Source organism: Rhodamnia argentea, chromosome 4 (genome assembly GCF_020921035.1).
Source record: "Rhodamnia argentea isolate NSW1041297 chromosome 4, ASM2092103v1, whole genome shotgun sequence".
Lineage (NCBI taxonomy): Eukaryota > Viridiplantae > Streptophyta > Magnoliopsida > Myrtales > Myrtaceae > Rhodamnia > Rhodamnia argentea.
In genome coordinates this window covers 19,932,118-19,952,179 of record NC_063153.1, presented here as the reverse complement: position 1 = coordinate 19,952,179, position 20,062 = coordinate 19,932,118, and the positions used below count along the sequence as shown (strand labels likewise).

At 39.0% G+C, this 20,062-nt stretch overlaps 1 protein-coding gene across 2 annotated transcripts; it reads right to left on the bottom strand.

The window, feature by feature from the left end:
- Positions 1-3,300: 3,300 nt before the first annotated feature.
- Positions 3,301-7,554, bottom strand: LOC115752594. 2 transcript variants are annotated; one of them, XM_030690847.2, is made up of 9 exons: positions 7,377-7,554; positions 7,078-7,265; positions 6,296-6,477; positions 5,918-6,202; positions 5,772-5,830; positions 5,644-5,680; positions 5,496-5,567; positions 4,456-4,780; positions 3,301-3,869 (listed from the first exon to the last, which is right to left on the bottom strand). In XM_030690847.2, the coding sequence occupies exons 1-9, from the start codon at positions 7,510-7,512 to the stop codon at positions 3,498-3,500; spliced, it is 1,656 nt and encodes a 551-aa protein (XP_030546707.1). In that variant the 5' UTR covers positions 7,513-7,554; the 3' UTR covers positions 3,301-3,497. The 2 variants fall into 2 exon arrangements, with proteins under 2 accessions (XP_030546707.1, XP_048133398.1); XM_048277441.1 differs by having other exon boundaries at positions 3,301-3,873; positions 4,460-4,780; positions 7,377-7,552.
- Between the last annotated feature and the right edge of the window lie 12,508 nt (positions 7,555-20,062).

Genomic DNA, 20,062 nt, shown 5'->3' with positions numbered 1-20,062 from the left:
TACTCATTTACCTATAGAACAATACGGAGAGAGAGGTTGACTTTATCGCGTGCAATAAAGATATATCATCGAAAGTATAATTGGTTCGATTCCATCCAATATCACGTGTAGGAGAAATTCAATATTAGAGCTAATGTCACTTGAAGGATATTGATTAAGATCAAACGATAGAGCCGAATTCAAGTAGTTCTTGAAATCTCATGCGGAGCGCGAAAAAATTCGAAGAAAAAACTAGATAGAGGTCGATCGAAATCCTCACTAATCCTATTGTAAATCTGTGGACATGTATCAAAACGTACACCCGCATATTCCTAGCTATAAAAGAGAGACAAATTGATGAAGCTTTAATGAAATGATCAAGAAACCGCAACCCCATTCATCATGCAGAACCGGCTTGGTCTGGGCTCGAAGCTCCGCTTCCTATTAGGGTCGTGCCTCGACGGATTGATAATCTGGAGCAGCAACGCCTTGATCCCATCATCTCTGGACACCATCCCCAGTTCCCGGCGCTCCGGCGAGGGCGCTTGGCAGGGGCCTACCCTCCGACCCGCCGCTTCCCTTGCGGAGGAGGAGTTCTTGTGGCGGCTGCAGCGGAAAGAGCCCGGGTGGTTGGTGGGGGAGCACGAGCATGTTCTTGATGACGATGCTTCAGCTCTTGATGGCATGAAGATGGGAGATGCAAGACGGATTTGCTCCGGAGAGCCAAGAACGATTGATGGGTGATCCTCCCTTTGTCTTTTTCTTCGGATGGCGAGCAAGAGGGAGCTCCAAGTTTGTGGGAAACTTGAAGGCTCCTCCTTTGCCCCTGATTTGTGGGAATCCCTCTTATTGACTTTTCTCAATTGGCGAGAATGACGCGGGTATTATAATCACTGTTGCGCACGCAATTGCTGAAAAATCGTGACCCCCACAATTAAAAAATTTGTGATTCAAGTCAATTTCCAAGTTAAATTAGCAACTTTTATGTGCGTATAATTTTCAATGACAGATCGCGCTTTTCTTTCATTAACGGGTTAGAAAGTGTTTGGATCAACTTTTGTGCATCTCGATCAGTTCATCGTTTTGAGGGAAAAAATTATCCAAAAAATCTTAAAGCTATTGTATGGTGGCCAATTTAATCCTAAACTTTTTGGTTGTGCCAATTTAGTCATAAACGCTTTGATAAATTATCAATTCAATCATAAAATTTTCAATTATGGCAATTTAGTACTAAATACTTTGAGCATTTGCCAATTTAGTCCTAATTTCAATGTAGTCCTTTTGGTTAATTTTGATCGAAAATCGATGAAGTGGCGATCTAGCACCATACTACGTGGCGCGGCCGTCGCCGAAGTTGATAATTTTTTATTAATTTGTAATGATTTCTTATTATTGATTTTTTTCTTTTTGTTCATTATTTTCTTAAAAAATCAATAAAAAAATTTAAAAAATATCCATACTAGTGTTGATCGCATCAAATAAGATAGCTAGTGCTAATTAGGCCTCTACGTCACTAGTTTCAAGCTAAAATCCATCGACTGTCGCCTATCACCGCCCGTGACCTGCCGCCGACCAACCCCCACTACCGACCTCCGCTAGCCACCGCCAATTGCCCCCCATGGCCAATCACCGCCTGCCCGCCCCTCGCCTCCACCGGCCGCTGCCCATCCCCGCCCGCAACCACCACCACCGACCACCGCTGCAGCCGCTTACCGCCCCTCGTCGATCTCCATCGATCGTCCCCTTTTGCCGCCAACCATCGATTGCTGCCTACCATCACCACCCGCCGCCATTGCCGAATCGCCATCTCTCGCAGTAGGAGTAAAAAATAAGTATTAATTGTTTATTTTTAAAAAGTAAATAATATTTTTTATAATAAAAACTATTTTTTAAAGAAATTTAAAAAGTACAAAAATGAAGTAAAAATTTTTCGATCGCTGATAATAATTTTCGTAGAAAAATTTTGTGTCAATAATGTTTCAGAAGTAGAAATTTTCAATTATTACCAAACGATTTTCTCTTATCACAAATCAACTTCTGAAGTACAAGTAGAAAAATCAATTTTACTTTTGAGTAGAAATAGAAAAATCAACTTATAGTCAGAAGTTGATTTTTGAAGCAAAAGTATTGCTATGCACGCCCTTTCCAGTCCTCACCGATTAGGATGGCTTTCCAATCTTTCTTTCGTGGATTGAAATGCGACATACATCGGTCTTTCAACACATCTTAATTTGGACGGTGGTGATTTTTTCTGTCGATTTTCGGCCCGACGGTGAAGATCTACGGAGTCACGGTATCCATGCGAGGTCATGGGCTCAGCGGCGAGGAGTAAAGTTCGAAGGTAACTTTTTGCTTTGCCCCCCAACGATGAGAATGATCCAAGTCGGCAAGAAATGAGGACAAATTCTCGCATCGAAATGATGGAGACGTGCAACCAAGATTTTCAACTAGATTATTCTTTCTTTTAAGAAAGGAAATTGCAGGAACATTATCTCGAAACGCCACGAAGAGTTGTCTCCGAAAAACAGGGGCATCTGGCAAATCCAGACATCGAATCTCTGCTCCGCCATGATGCTGTTGATGACTTTTGTCCTCAAAGTTGATCTACTTTTCACCTTTCACTGAGAGAGATACATGTGTCGTGCAAAGTTGGAGATGGTGATTTTTGGGTGCGGCACAGAGTATTTTCTGATGTTGATCGATTGATGATGGCCAGACATTTCATCTGCCAGTCCAAGGATCAATGTACCACAACTTAGGGACTTTTTGTGTTCCTAACACTGTTTCACGCCATGCACCAAGCTTAAAACATATGCTTTGATAGGAGTAATCAATTTTAAAATCGATCCAGATTTAACACAAAGCATATCCTTTCAAAGATTTCAAGATCGATTACAGGATCTACCCACATTCCTACCTATATCATTAATTGAACGATTGAAGTAAATCGTTACCTTTAATGATCATCATTTGCTACTATAATTCACTAATCACAATTCATATTTAGCGATTTCAAAATTATACACTCTTCGTCGGATAAAACCAGGTTTAGCTTTCTTCTTTATCTGTAATTCCCTTCAGCTTCTTTTCCCATGGACCGTGCCCCCGACGGCAGAGCATCGTCCCATCATCCCTAACGTGAAGCGTCCCCTGTTCTGTTCCAAGACCTGCTCGGATCTGGGAAAGTAAGCGAGGACTGAACGGCTTGCGTAACTTAAGCAGTCACCAGCCTTCGAAACTATGCTGTCGCAGGTTTCCCCGGTAGCATCAAAATGAACGAAGAAGGAACACAGAAATCTACTTGTTGAAAAGAAAAAAGCATAGGGAAAAGGCACTCATTCCTTAATCTTGGTTCTCAAACATCAGCACCAAGTCAATATACTAAAAAGCACATCCATCGTGCCGAACGATTTTCATGCCTAATGCTACCCAAGTATACTTTGCAAAACAAAGGGAAACATGGTGGATACAGAGATATACATTAAGGAAATTAATATCCCTACAAACGTTAAAAAGTCCTACCGCGCCTTGTCTTGGTCTTCAAGAGATCTGGCCATGAACTGCTTAGTATATACACGATGGCGTCGTTCTCTTGCATATATCACCCAGAAGATCAAAGACAGCATCACGGCAGCGGATACTAACACCAGGCCGATATAGATCCATTGGCTGTATCTACGGAGGCCAGGACAGTGGTTGCCACTTATAGCTGTGAAGGTATCGCGAACAAAAGTGCAATCCTGAAGGCCAACGAGGAATGGACCGTAGTGGTATAAGCCATAGCTCACATTTACCGCATTTACCATCTGGTTGTAAAATGACGGGGTCAACCGTCCTGGTGTAGTACAGATTCCTGATGAGGAAACCTGACAAGTGTAATTCTTCCACACCTGCAAGATAAAAAGAACTTCACGTTTGAGTATCCTTGCTGACATCGTTCCCAACAAGAGATAAATGCCGCTGAGAGCAGTTTATTAGAAATGTTCCGCATAAGCCGTTCTTACAGTTTGTTTGGGGAAATAAGAAATTGTTTTAGCATGTAAATAGAGTTTTTAGTTTTTTCAGATAGTAGTACTTTCAGAAGAAATAGGAAGAGCAATAGCAACTTCCATGCTGAACAGTTCAGAATTAAAGTAGGATGCATAGAAAGGTGCTGCATTTGTTTCATTTCATACTAGATAAACAAAAGTGGAAAATATTGAAAAGATGTGTTTGGTGTTCCAGAAATATTCTCAAGAAAATTTTGAAGAAAATATCTCGAAAGGTATTTCACAAACGGGTCTTTGAGCAGATTATTTTCTATCCTTAAAGACAGGAATCAGTTTGCAGAAATATTTTCCAAACAATTCCTAATTTCTTCAGGCATTAAGTGAAGTCTGGAGAAGAAAGAAGGCATGGAGTGTCTCCTAAGTCTGAGACACAGTTCTCTATCATAATAGCGGAGCTTCATCAACGAGGGGATGTCTAGGATTGTACCCGTGAGGCGTTCATGAAATCAACTTCGCCAGAAGCACATTGTCGATTAGTAAGATCGGCATGATACGGGTTGCAAAGGGTGGGCACTAATGGTCCAGACTGGTTGATATATAAAGGTCCAGCTCCTGGTGGGTAGTTGCGGTTCGATACATTGGTAATGACCATATCAACCACATTTGCAAGCTGGTAGGTCACATCTTTGGTGCGTAGCAACGTCTCCTGGGCAGTCGCGTTGTCGACACATGGGATAATATCGTCTAAAGCTGTATGAGCTGTGGGGTTCTGCACCCACTCATCCATTGCAACACATGTATCTGCAACAACACTGGCAAACAACAACAGGTAATTGCGCACGAACTTTTCCTCTCTTTTAGCAACATAATACCATGACTAACGTAAGACTAATTCAATAGTGTAAAAGCACAACTCGAATGCTTAGACGAAAATTGCAAGACCTTCTCCTCCATACCCCATCCAGGGAAAATGAGAACCATGAATTTGGTGACTATAACTACAAAAGACAGGTGGTATTAGGACAATCCAATCATCTGCTGAACTCTCATAATTTCACCAGGGAAAGCTGTAAATACTCCATAAGCACAACGAAGATAGCATTTGAAAATTTGTCGTGTTCAGATATTATCCACAGACCGGCTCTAGAGATACTCAAATTGGTTCACAGAGTTGATCGACAAGAAAGTGCTTAACTGATGAGTGGGAGAACAGATTGACCGGTTAACAAATGTGACTGGCAGAAGTTGTGAAAACTGAAGGAGAAAAAGGTCCATATATAACTAAGTCGATCAAAATTAGGTCCCCTGGGAAAAAAAAAACAGCTTCTTTCGAGTTTTCAACGAAGGGTAGAGAAATCCAAGCTTGAACCTCTCAGGAGAATCATTATAAAGAGAAGCAGTACAGTATGAAAGGTCAAACATACGATTAAGAATTTAGAGCATGTGGTGACAGTTGCCTAACAAATTACTTTCAATGGAAAGAAAACTTAATTATCAAGGGGAAGGTAAATAAATTGTATAACTTACTTATGGAGGAGCAGAAACACGCCACAGAGGATAAATGTGCCAGTGACAAGAATCCATCCCAGTATGACCAGGCTACAAGTGTTTATAAAGCAAGTTTCAATCAGCATAACCAAAATTAATGAAAAGGGTTAAATCTTATTATACTCACAAGTACACAAGACACTGCAATCCAAGAACGGAGAACACTGCAAAAATATTTATATCAACGGTATTAGAATAATATAAATTATTGTCTCCATTGCTGACTTAAAGATCAAGGAAAGTCAGATAACTTACGGAATCCAAGAAATGCCAAGAATAGCATGACAGCAGCAAGAACAATAAGGGACAACCTCCTGGCATAGGGAGGGAAATGTTGGTGATCAAGGTCTCCTGAAGAAGTACAGAGATGAATATAAAATGTATATATGCCTTTAACTTACATGCTGTCCAAGCCATCTTGAATATCTTTGGAATTCTTCGTTGTTTTAGCAGAAAGAGTAGCTGCGGAGGAGTTGATCTTCCCTTGCACAGCGTCAATATTGTTCTGAACGCTAGCAGGCAGAAAAGTGGAATCCACTCCAATCTGCTTAGCTGTGGCAAGATAATCTGACACGTTCCTGAGGTTTTCAGAGGTGGTATCTGCCTGATACACCACATAATTAAGAGTATCTGAGGTACTGCCATGAAACTTCCCTTGACCGGTGTACAAAATGATGCAGCCAACTCTGCAGTCACATAAATGAGAGACAAACTCAATTCAGAATCCACCGACCAAACAGTTTAAACATCTGCCTAAATGAGAGGAGGCAGGGGATTACAGCGCCGCAATTGTGAAGAGTATAAGAAAAATGAGAGACAGAGCATAACAAGCCCGGGAGTATCCGTAAGGTTCTCTTCGGCAGCAGCAGTAGCAGAGACAGATGAAAGACAAGCACAGCCCGAAGATTACAAACCAAGCTGCTGCTATGACAAAGAATGGAGCGGCGGTGAATCCCACAGACTGCATTACGTTACAAAATTAAGAAATCAGTCCCTACCCAAGAAACTGATCAACCAAAAAGTACAGATCATGTAATCCAAAAACATAAACCAACACAAATTATCAAAATCATAGACAACACAACTAATCCCCCATCGACAAAGTAAATCCTGCGCATCCCCAATTAAGAAAGAGTAGTCCAACGCTCATTTCTAAGCTTAAATTATAATTCACTCCAGAATGGCCTCTCCTAGATTAAGAACCTTTTTTGTACAATTGAGAAGCCGATGGCTATCAGGCAAAGATAGCTTTCACAAACACACCAAAAACTTTCATCATGAGATGAACAACAAATGCACCATCTGCAAATATCATAATCAGGAGGCTAATAGAAGAACGTGGGGTGGGGACATGTCGAAGCCACACAAGAAACCTTCACGACCCATGGTAAAAACGAAAATCTTGTGGACAGCAAAAGCAAGAGAAACCAACAAGAAGGTGATCGACCCAAAACTTCTCATATCAACTAATGATAACACCAAATAAATTTGACGAAACAACTCCAAAGTATGGAACTTTTAGGAAAGGGGGAAAAAAAAAACAAGAAGAAAAATCACTCACGGCCCAGTAGTGCGAATTGCTAATGTTCCATCCACCAGTGTAACGTTTGAAATCGTTCGTGGGGTCTCTTCTGCGAGTCCTTTGAGCTGCTAATATCAGCGAGGAATTCGCCGTCGTATCGTCGGCAAGGTGCCTCCTTGCCTCCAACGGAGCCACCCAAACAGACCCTTTCTCATACCCACCATCATCTGAGAAACAAACAGAAACCCAAAAGGCAAAACGCACGTCATTGCACAAAAAAGGGCCAAAAAAAGGCAAACTCCATCAAAGAGAACCCCCCGGAAGCAGGAGAAACAAACCCGGAACGCGTAAATCACTGAGAGGACGGAAGCGAAAGCTGGAGTGGGAAGAGACTGAGGAGAAGCAGAGGAAGAGAGCGGGGAGGAGGAGGAGGATGCAACGAGAGAACAGTGGGATTGATCTGAGGCACAACATTGATGCGATGCTCTTCGCGTTTGCTCCTATTTCTCGATGAGAGAGAGAGAGAGAGAATAGTGCTGTTGAGTGTGAAGCTGAGATCTCTGTACAAGCGGCTAATGTTGCATTTTGGCAGGGGGGAGAGAAAGAGAGAGGGAGAGAGATGGCTTTCGTGTCGGCAAATGCAATGGCTTTTAAAGCTAAAAATGTCATTTTTCTTCTTCTTCTTCTTCTCCCATCTTCCTCTGCATTTGGTGAAGAATCGTTACGTATGAAATTAATTGGAAGATGAGTGGTCCCTTTTTTTCCTCCCCTAGCAAAGGAATTTGACCCCTCAGAATTTTTCATTACTATTGCTGACGTCATATTAACGATGTATATGCATGTGTATATATATGTATTTATCTATGTCGAGGATCTCAAGATTACAACTTGCCGCCAACGTTATTCGCACCAAGATCTCGACTATACGTGTTATTTCCTCAACCTGTGTAGATGAGCTTCTGAGTTTACACGTTTATAAAAAAAAAAAAAAGATCACCTTCTCCCTCTCTCTGTCTCTCTCTCACACGTATGAAGTTGAGGGGTGGTTGGAGTAGTGCTGAAAACGTGGCACGATGTTCCTGCAAAATTGCATTTTTTATTTGAGCCCACATTTGGAACTTGATGATGAATACACACGCTTTTTAGCCCCCAGCAAGCAAACAAACGAGAGAGAGAGAGATTGCTTTGGACTTAAATAAAATGGTTAATACCGCGAAAATCTTCAAGTGCACCTCTCACAAGTTTACCCCAATCTAATCCTAAATTGAAATATTTGTGATAAATTTATCCTCCGTTAATTTTTATTAAATTTGGTAGCGACTTACTGATGGCTTTTACCCTCCGTTTGTAACAAGTACATTGGTTTGAGATTTTTCGTGATATTAATCCAATTTAACGGAAACCGATATATAATAAATTTGTCACATGTGTGTATCGGTTTGGAATTTCTGATAATAAAAACTTAATTTGAGGTAAATTTATTATAAATATATCAGTTTAGAGTTTTTTACGATAAAAAAAATAATTTGAATAAATTTATTATAGATATATCGATTTGAGATTTTTCATCGTATTAATTATTTTATTTAAGTCCAAAGTAATCCCTCTCTTCTTCTTCTTTGGTTGCTTGTTGGGGCTAAAAGCGTGTATATTCGTCATCAAGTTCCAGATGTCACTCTCTCTCTCTCTCTGTCTCTCTCTCTACGCGTACTTCATATTGCCATCTGGTGTCTTGCTGAAGCTAAGGTTTTGCTGTCTTTGTTTATCTACGGTCTCCCTCCATGATTTGATTTGAGACATTACGTGGTTATGGTTACTGCCAGTCAAATGAGCATTGACTTTTACACCCACAAAAAAAAAAAAAAGAGAAAAAAAGAGCATTGACCTGGCCGGCCCTACCTACTACCCCTTACATGTTTCATTTTTCTTTCCCTTCATACAAAAGAAAAAGCACTTGAGAGGTATTGCTTTACTTGTTAACTACTTCAAATTTTCTGGACAATCTCTTGCTAACCAAGTTAAACATAAACATCATGTATGAAGAGGTCTTGTGAAGTTGCGGTTATATTAGTTAACCGATAGGGTCCGCATGTCCAGAAGTAATCGGGCTAGAGTCTAACTCCAATATTACATGAGAAAATCCAATCCAAAAATTTGAATTTATAAATGTTTTTGAGCTTTCATCGCCATGTGATGGAAAGCGATGAGATATATCTATCAGGCCGACTTTAACAGTTGAAGCTTCCACCATATCGATTCACGATAATATTGATTGTGACTATGTTATGATCCGTGCAGGACATGGAACTAGAATGCCACGTCAAACGAAACGTGGCACGACCTTTAGAGAAATTTCGGTATTCGTTCCTAATTCGCTCTCCCATGAAATATATGTGCAAGGGAAAGCAATACTATTTTTTTTTTTTGGTCGGAAGCAATACTATTGATATGGTCGTCATATGTGGCATGAAAGTGATAGTATGTGCCATACATATATTTTTTTTTATGGCTAGAGAATACGATGTTACTATGGCTCCGTTTGGTTCACTAAAAATGAATAATTTGAAAAGTATTTTTTAAAAGTAATTGCTTATATCACTTATAAAAAAATGAATGATTGATAAATATTTTCATGCATGAAAATATTTATACATAAATTATTATCAATAATAAAAATATTTTCATTAACTAATTATTTATTAAAAAAAAGGCCCTTCAAATTATTTATTTTTCATGAAGCAAACGAAGTTTATATTCATACAGTCTAATTTAAAATGATTTTTTTTTTAAATATATCTCAACCTATCTGTATGGAATGCAGGTCAGTCCATATATGGACCCGACCCACATTTCATTGCCCCCAGGTAGTACTAAGGTACTGAATGATTGGCCCTTTTGCCAATCAATTTGCTGCCCATGTCTCAAGATCTGGTGGTCCAGTTCCAATGCATTTACATATCGACATCTTGATGGAATGGCGTGTGTGGATCGGTTTTACAGGTGGATCGGATCGGGCCAAACCCTCTAAAAAAAAGACAAATCTTCGTGTCTCTTCGACTCATCAGAGTTGATTTCCGCCAGTCGAGTCCCAATCGGCTGAAAAGTCGTTTGTATCCTCTCGATGGACGCACACCTTGAGCCCCTTCGACAAATTTCGAGATAATTGTCCAAAAAAATTTTGACCCGTTTTATTTTTGTCAATTCAATTTTAAGTTTTTCAATTTTATAAATTCAATCGTAAACGTTTTCACTTTTTTATAATTGGATCCATCCATTCAATATTGGCCGGAAATCATCGATGTGGACGTCATTTGTTGACTAACGCTGATGTGAATAACGGCCAGTACCGCGACGCTGTTGTCAGACTCAACGAGGGTCCGCGGCCCCTTGCCCATGGCCGACGAGGGCTTCGTGGCCCCCGCCGGTCCTTAGACAGTAGCTGACGGCCATTCGATCCAAAAAGGAAAAAACATAAAAATAAATTATGTGAAAATAGATTAAAGTTTTATTAAAAATTATCCACGTCGGCGTCAAATATGCCACATAGGACGGTCGGCGTTAATGCTAACGATTTTCGCTGATGGACTCAATTGATAAAAGATGAACAAAGTTTAGGATTCAATTAATAAAATTAAAAGGTTTATGACGGTAAAAATGTAATAAGTTTTAAGACTTTTTTTTTTTACAATTTTCCTACGGTTTTCACGACATAATCATATGAAGACCGCAGGTATATCAAGAGCTGCTCATGCCAGATTATTGAAAGCCAACTTTGACCTAACTTGCCCAGGTGCATTGTGTGATAATGAGTGGCGACTTCTGTGCCGGCTTAGCTCCCAGACGCGGCTTAATGCACATGGCTTAGGTCTTATTTAAAATAGCAAAGAGCCTAATTCCAAGACAGTACATAGGGGGAAGTTTCTTAACTACATGCATGCGGATGCAGACAAATCTAATATGAGGAAGACGTCCACGACATTCCCTCCTGTTGTCTTATGGACTTATAGTTGGCACTGGAATGATTTTCAGACCATTTAGAATACGAGAATCATTCTAACCATATTACGCGAAGAACACATTGCATCCCTTTTACTTTAAAACCCTAGATTCATATCTCAGGACAAAAATAATCGGCATAAGATTGAGAGTCCGGCTAGCCTAACGGTAGGGCCTTTGTGACGGTAGGAATGGTTCAACATCAGTCACACTATTTTTATGGAGGAAATAGGGAGACCGGTTCCAGCGGTTTCATTTTTTTTTTAAATTCCCATTTTATTCACTTCATTTAGGATTAGCTTAGAGACTTTTGAAAAGGAAAATAATCAGCTAACATTACCGGAATCACAATTGGGAAATCCCAGTAAGTGGAAAAGAGTGGAGAAGCAATTTAAATACCAAAATACAAGATAATGTACAAGTAAAAAAAATATTACCACTAAAATTTGGGAAGGGCATCCCCCAAATCTTTTCTTTGGTGGAGAATGATATTCAATCCTTTAAAAATTGCAATTAAATTTTTTGAGTCCACTTAAATCTTTTACTTACTGGGATTTTTCTATTTGTGATTTCAGTATTGTTAGCTAATTATTTTTCTTTTAAAAAAAATCGAGGCAAATAGTGGCCTAAAAAGATTTGAAATCAGGATTTTATGCTCTAATACCATGTTAGATTTTATGGAACCATTGCTAACTATCTTAAAAGTTTAAGTTAGTAGATGAATGCGTGATTTATTATTTAGTTACTCTAACATTGTGAATCATCAAACTCGGCTCAATTCTTGAAGTATTTAAATGTTATCGACAGATCGGACGTTCGTTTAGTGTATTTGATTTAAACTCATTTGCGGCATGTAGGTTAGCTTAAACTAATTTTGGGTTGAGCTTGGAATGATGGCCGCCTCACCGTTGATAGATTCAAAAAAGAGTTTTGCCCCTGGGATTCCAAGAAACGAAATTTAAAGAACTTATATCTTAAGGGACAAATATGAAGTGTCTTTAAAATATGATGAAGTGGTTGAGGATGGGAGCTGCAAGAGCACAATCATGAAGATGGGGGCCGCCATTTGCTAAAATGCCAATGCACAGCATTTGTGGGAGGTGATTGATACCGACAATTATATAAGTAGTATCATAAAAAGAAAAGCAACCGAACATTATAATAACACGCACTAATAAATAAATTGAATATCAAATTTACGTGATTCGATTGATATGGCTCACTTTACGGTGAGAGCGGCATATGATTCGACTACAAATACACACTTCATTCAAGTCCAATTTTTGTTTAATGGATTCGGGCACAAAATATAATTTCAATGGCCTTCCCTGTTAATTCTCTAGTTGAAAGTAGGAGTAAACATGGTCCGGATTGATTCGATTTTTGGACTAGACCGACTGACTCGGTCCGGTTCTTGGATGATCCAATAGAACCAATACACGGCAGCCCTTTTGGAGCACCTTCACCGTCGACATCATTTTTTATTGTACAATCAATAGGCACTTGGTCCCGTGAGCGAAACATAGCAGCATCAAGCTAATATACAAGAAATCACAATAAACAACGAAAAATCCACCCACGGACACCCACAGAATCACGGATTCTGCGTATGATTTTTATACAGCATTGGAAACTTTTCCTTACCATTAACTTAACAAACCAATGTCTGCGCTCAAACCACGGCATCTCCGACAATCCAACCTCTCTTACTAAAATTGGAAAAATCCTAGCACTGGACATGCCACCATAAAAAAAAACGAAAAAAAAAAAAAAACAATTCGACGGATGGCGGTGGCCTATTTTGGAATAGATTTAATTTTATATTTAAAAAACAAGAAGAAATGGTTGGTTTGAGCAAGCGATCCATCGATCCCGTTCCCTCTTGTAACCAGTAATTGAACAGCCTAGGTGCCGTTTCCATTTTTAGTAGTCGGGATCCGGACCGGAGGTCTCCGAAACTGGACCAACTTGGTCAATTTGGTCTGGTCCGGGCGATTCCCAATCCGATCGGTTTATTATGCTCAGCTTTACTTTTTTTTTTTTTTTGGGTTGAAAAAAAAAATATTGGCTCAACCCCAATTGAAAGTGATAATTCCACGTGCCCAAACATGTGGAGGATGTTATTTGGCACTCAACGATATTGATAGTGCAAAAAGAAGATAGTTTTGGCTTTGTCCGATGGCTAAGTTGCATTTTTCGTACTATATGTAGGGTCAAGATGAAAAGGAGGCCGAAGATTTGGATTTCGGGTGATCATCATTGTGGAGATTCGCAATTATTGTATGTCGTGGCAGGGTCTTAATTCATCTGTAGATTGGCCTTTAGGTTTGGAGGAATATAAAATGCTTTGGTTTCACGCAAACTTCTCAAATTACAGTCCTAGTAGCTAATGAAGATTGCCGTTTTATATAGATCTATTTTGATTTTTCATTACGGAGCGGGACGCGAACTTAGAGGTCTGGCTACTTGAAGGTCCATGAAACACCCTACAAGCTCTATGGGCCAATTAAATTCAGGCAATTATCTCAAATAGGAAGCTTTAAATTAGAGTAGTTTACACACAGTTGATGAAATTTGAATATGTGATTTGTAACTTCTAAATTGGAAATAACTTTATCTGTGCCATATTTTTTCGAAATAATGATGGTATATATCTTGTTTCCTCAAGGTTTCCCCTCTTACAATGCAAAATTAAGACAAAATACAAATTAGTGAGCTCGAGCGATACAATGTGGCTCGTCGAATCATCACCCTTGTTTAATATTTCAAATAAGTGCATTGAAAGTTCTAAAACTTGTCACGAAAGTGCAATCAAGTCCTAAAACCTGTCAAATTAGTGCAATTGAGTTATTCCATTGACTTCATCCAATTTAACCGATGAAAAATGCTAATGTGATTTTTTTTATATATAATTTTCTTTGTTCTACGTAGCGATGACATGGTTAAAATAACGTCATTTTGGCGTTATGTTTCAAGTATTAACCACGCTATTACCACGCAGGAGAGAGAAAACATTAAAGAAAAATTATCTCAATATTTTTTATTGGACAAGTTGGACGGAGTTTACAAAAGGACTCGATGATACAAATTTGGCAAGTTTTAGGATTTAATTGCAGTCTTTGCAAGATTTAAAACTCATGTTGCATTTGGTTGTGGGAAAACTCTATGATAAAGGAAAATATTTCACTCATTTGGTTCACCAAAAATGACCTAGTCGACGGACATGCTTTTGGATTTCTAATGCACTTATTACTTAATATTTTTGTTTTGGGGCCAGTTAATACTCTCTGTTATCTCCGTTTTTGCGAACCACTTGTGTTTGTAATCTGAAATTTGTACCTCCCCTATTTCCCTTCCTCTAGAGAAGACGTCGCGAATCCGAAACTCGAACGTAGAGAAGCTTCATCCCTTATTATGAATTCGCCGATGATTGATTTCCCTAGGAAGACAACCTAGCCACAAGTATCGGATATCACCACAGAAAAGTTAACTAATGTAGCTCTCTCTCTCTCTCTCTCTCTCTCTCTCTCTCTCTCTCTCTCTGTAGTGAGTATGATTAGAGAATATGTTATGTTGGTATGTCATGCATGTTTAATTCCGCTGAACTCACAGAGCTTCGCTTTATGTGCAGATGGAATCGAATCATCTGGGAAAGTGTCTTTTCTAATGCAAAAGACGTGAAAGAAAGAACCCTAAGCACTAGAATTGTACATTCTAAATGGCAGTGCGATTGAAAGATGCCGAGAATACATCTTTAGCAAAAAGCTCACACCTTACATTAAGATATATTCTTACTTACTTGGTGCAGTTTATAAAATGAGAACAAAAATGGCTGCGCAATCAGCTAAAATATTGTTTTTTTCGCTCTATTTATTATTGCATTGTCCATTATAATCATTCGCTTTCCAGTTTTGGATGTGATCTAATGTGTATGCTCAATCACTATAGTCACTTTCACCACCCAATTAGCTAAACTATGCACGGGTCTTCAACCTTTTGATGCTGAGCTCCACCTTTTTATGGTGTATCTAAGAAGGTGGCGAGAGATAATGCAAGGCATCATAATCAGAGCAAAAAGTCATGCAACTAATGAGCCGAACAGAGTTGATTAGAGATCTCTAGTCACCTTTTCATTGCTGAGTCATGAAATGAGCGAATGGATTACCCATAATTTTAAAGTAATCGTAATCTCATCTACCAAATGATTGCTTGGGGTGGGCGAGGTCTAGTGCTGGATAAGAGGCTTAATAAGCTTAAAATGAGTTTCATTAAGAAAGAATGGAAGAAAAAAAAAAAAAGAAAGAGAAAGAAAAGAAATAAATAAAATACAAATTATAAAATCTAAATAAATAAAATATTATTAAAAATTATCCATACCACGTTGGACGGCTGGCTTATATATTAGTAATTTCCGGCCAAAATGAGCTGAATGAACTGAATTGACATATATATAAAATATGTTTAGGACTTAATTGATAAAAAAAAAATTTAGGATTGAATTGACACAATTATAACAGGTTTTCAACTTTTTTGATTATCGCCCGAGAAAAAAAGTCATGCAACCAATAAATCCAACAGAGGTGATTAGAGATCTTTAGGTCACCTTTTCCTTGTTGAGTCGTGAAATCAGTGAATGGGTTTCCCTTAATTTCAAAGGAATCATAATCCGGTTGACCAAATGATCTTTGTCCTGTCCCACCATCACCATGGTACTTATCAATGCCGCAGTGAAAGGAATCAGCAATTAGTAGGTAGTGACCGTGTCAATAACGTGTCAAGGTATAAATTATAATTCACACCAAACCACAAGAAAAATTCGACCGGGGTCATTCTCCAGCTGACACTTTGGAGCTAGTTGTTTAGCAGAAAAAATAATGGGCCTATTGAAAAGTTACACATTATCGAAAAAAATTTGGGTTATCTAGAAGTTTGGAAAAGAGACCCTAAATATATTTTGCAACATTGTGGACACATGAACGGGCAATAAATTATGAGATTAAAGAAAGCCCTCTCGCAGCAGAAGGGCGATGTTTTTCGGTGAATAGGTTTAAGTGGGACGTATTGAAAAGGGATAATGACATTACGAGTATTTGAATTTTTGTCCGTTTTAAGGTTGAGTACATAAACATTCTTTCTTCCTTTTGTTTTGTTTTTTTTCAATTGAGTACCTCGACTCTTTTGGCTAATCGAGATGCCTCCGTTAAGTAAATCACCACGTCGTGTTAATTAGTGATGAGAGAGAGAGAATCCAAACTCGAACGATTTTGGTCGTCCAATATATTTCTGCTCACGTAAAATCGTCTCTAGAGGTTACATGGAATGCCAATGTGGATAACTTAATGGCTATTAGACTACGTGGATATCTAAGTTGGCATTTCCCGTCCACGATTTTAGGGAAGAGTTCACATTGACCCATATTTGAAAGTTGAGGTACTTGATTGCACAAAATAAGTTGAGATACTCAGATTATGACAAGGGATATGTATATCTAATGTCATTATTCCTCATTTCGTTCTTGAATCTGGACTGCATCTTCTCCTCTTCAAAGTATAATTCACAATATTTCTACTACTAGGGGTGAGCAAAAGAATCAGATCAAACCAGGAACCGGCCGAACCGAGCTCTTATGGGTAGTTCCTGATTCCAATGAATTGAAGCCAGTGAATATCGATCCGGTTCCTGTTGGCGAGCTACCTGGCATTAATGGCATTCAGTCCTATCTCTTTCATTTTTAATTTTTTTCTTTGCTTTTTTATTAAGATGATGAGACAAGAGACTGTCCCAACCCGACAGCGAATTCAATAGGCCATGAAGTACACACAGAAACAAAAGAAAAATCGCACTGGAAATTCTCGTTTGGGCTGGTTAAGTGTCGGGGCATGGGCCTGTGGTGTCCATTACACCTTCTCATAGAAAGTGGGCCTGTGAAGATCCATTTCACTCGTTTCTCCATCTTTCTAAGTTACTTAGGGTCCATTTGTTTCGCGAAAAATAAGTCATTTCTGAAATATATTTTCCCGAAAGTCAATTTCCAAGAAAATGACTATATTTTCCGGTGTTTGGTTAAAATATGAAAAAGATTGAGAAAATATTTTCTATTGTTTGGGATAGGAAATTGGATTTAATTTTCCTCCATGCACTTCATTTAATAATTTATTTCGCTCAAGGTGGGCGATGCCTGGCCTCACCTGGCCGGCCACCGGCTGCGGCCGTGGCCGGCGATAGGTGAAGAAGGAATACTAAAAAAATATAAAGAATAAAAGACGAAAAAAGGAAAATAAATAAATAAAATAATTAAAAAATAAATTTCATCCAAAAAATAAAAAATAAATTTTTTGAATTTTGAAAAATAAATAAAAATGAAAATAAAGCAAAAAAATAATTAAAAATAAAAAATAGTTGAAAGAGAGGAGGAATGAAAAGTGTGGAAAATGTTTTCCTCTTCTCAAAATGAGGAAATCATTTTCCTTAATTTTAGAACTTTTTTTTTTTAAACCGGAAAATATTTTCCGTTGACCGCTCATTTTCAGCCTACCAAACACCAGAAATTGGGGAAAATGTTTTCCGGAAAAATATTTTCCGTGAAATAAATGGAGCCTTAAGCTCCAAATAATTAAACAATATTGCTATTTTCAAAAGCTCATCCCAATTTTAGAGAGCATATGCTTTTAAGTGGGCCAAAATCGAAAAGAAGAAATATTTGTATGAGTAATCGTCCGTGAAAACTCAATCAAGTATTGAAAACTAGGACATTCGATGACGATTAGGATTTGGCGACATTTATTAGTTTTGGATCGAAAGATTAAGGCGTACGCCGAATGATTTGAGTTAGAAGCCACTTAAATGTTTCTGCTTCTATTGTTAAGACCTCCCAACTACAACACCAATTAGGGACCACCTTGCCAACTAAAGCTTAGCTCTGAGAATCGCCCTGTAATAGATAATTTGGGTTAAGACGTCCGGATTGACGACTCGGATCCTTAAGTAAACGATTGGGAGAAATTAGGTTTCTATAAAGTCAGGAAAATTGTCTAAAAATTCATAAACTTATTGTATTTTTGCCAATTCAATCGTAAATCTTTTGAATTTGTGTTAATTAAGTACTGTACTTTTTTGTGTGTGCCAATTCAGTCATAAACCTCTTGTTAATTCAGTCCATCCGGCCAATTTTGACTGGCCAATACCGACGTTGAAGCTGGTCAAGACCGACGGGGAAATTTTGAATAATATTTTAATATTTTTTCAAATTCTTAATTTTTTTGGTTTTTCCTCTTCTTTCCTTTTCTAATTCATGTTCTTCCTTCGGATCTTCTTCCTCCGTCGAGGCCTCGCCCACCACCGGGGCCGCCGTCACTGGATGAGGTTGGTCTTGCCCCGATCTGGCGAGGCCGAGCCCCTCCATAGCTGCACGAGGATTGACATCGCGTAGCCATGCGTCGCGCTGTCGTCATTCGGTGCGCCATTGCCTAGCTGGGCGCCATGGCTGGGCGATGGCGAGGCCGAACGATTAGAATACTGGACCTGAGTTTGTGCAATCAGTTGTTCGTCCATGATAAGCTTCAACATAGGCCAATATTGACTTCACTGTTCGTTGAAATCGAGTCTGAATCCATATTTCTCTTGTGGTCTTATGGCATGTCTTTGGAATCTCACTGCCGGCCATGGATGTTAATTTGAGTCGAAGCCACTGTTTGCTTTCCGATGATGCCTACGATGGCATTCCTGTCGCGTTAGCTTTCTTTCCTTGCTTTATGTGTATATGATCATTGGAGCTCTAGTTCTGGTTTTGGTCGAGGTTTAAGTGTTGGAGAATAATATTTGGTCGCCGTGTTGAGAGATTTGGCCACCAGCGGAAGTGTGGTGGTAGACGTAATTGGTCGATGGCGAGACTGTTGACGGTTCTAAAGAGTCCAACCCGTTACCCTTTTTTTTTTCCCCTGGTCAGCAACCTGTCACCTAAATGAGCCATTTACTTACATAGACAGTTTTTCTCCATAGTGGGTTGTCAAGTGTCGGATGATGGTTGGTGACTTTGGGTCACAATTGGCGATAAGCATGGACAAACTTGCTTCGTTAAGGACAGTTGGCACTCCGATAATGTGAAGTGATCTACACTGGCCTTGCAATTTACGGCGGTCAAAACAATCTAAAGACCAATTTATGCATATGCTCTTTAGATTAGATAGTGGTTAAGTGCTGTCTAATCTCAACGTAGGCATGCACGATCTCCCGACAACTTGATCTTATTGGGTTAGTCGTGTCACTTTGCCACGTGGAGTTATCTAATAGGATACTTCAAACACTCTTTCATCGTCTAAATAGAGATAGACGAGAGTGACCGACTCACGTTGACTGACGATGGGACGGTCTGCTCACAGCCACAAATTTTTATATGCAAATTTCTTTTTAGCCTCATTTTTGTTTTTGTTGAGCATAACACTTTTTGTGGATGTGTGCAGACCGTCCCACCGTCGACCAACATGGAACGATCAACACAACATTTCCCATCTAGATATCATAAACACGGCACATTCCAGGTTCATTTTTCCAGCTACGACGAAACGATCCTGTATGTTCATTTTCAGGGAGTTTCCACATTTAGAACTTCGTATTCGAATCTCTGGCTCCATTCTTGATCGAGCGCAGACTTAGCACGAATACACTAATTGATCTCATTTGCAAGGCCGAGTTCTCACCCTCCAATTCCTGTCTCCGTTCTCTTCTTCCTATCTCGTATACCAAAGGAAAATTATTCATCCCATTCATTGAAATATCCAAAGGGTTGATTCTCCTGGCTCAACTAAATTGATAGGCTTTACTATGGTCTACATTAGACCTCTACTGAAATTTGATTCAAAGAATACGTCGAGATTTGATAAGATAGTTGAAACTCGCTCCTGTATTGCCCTTGCAGCACGACGATTTGAATCAAAAAAGAAATGGCTTAAATGCAATCATAATAGTACGTGTATTCTAGACTTTATTTCGTGGGCATAAAAGTTGGAAAAAGAAGAAGGAAAACTTATGG

Excerpts from the sequence above, each read along its gene's own strand:
- LOC115752594 (XM_030690847.2), bottom strand. The coding sequence starts at position 7,512 with ATGTTGTGCCTCAGATCAATCCCACTGTTCTCTCGTTGCATCCTCCTC. Across the intron at positions 7,266-7,376 it reads CAGTGATTTACGCGTTCCGG|ATGATGGTGGGTATGAGAAA; the intron begins GTTTGTTTCTCC and ends TTTGTTTCTCAG. Across the intron at positions 5,831-5,917 it reads CAAGATGGCTTGGACAGCAT|GAGGTTGTCCCTTATTGTTC; the intron begins GTAAGTTAAAGG and ends TCCCTATGCCAG.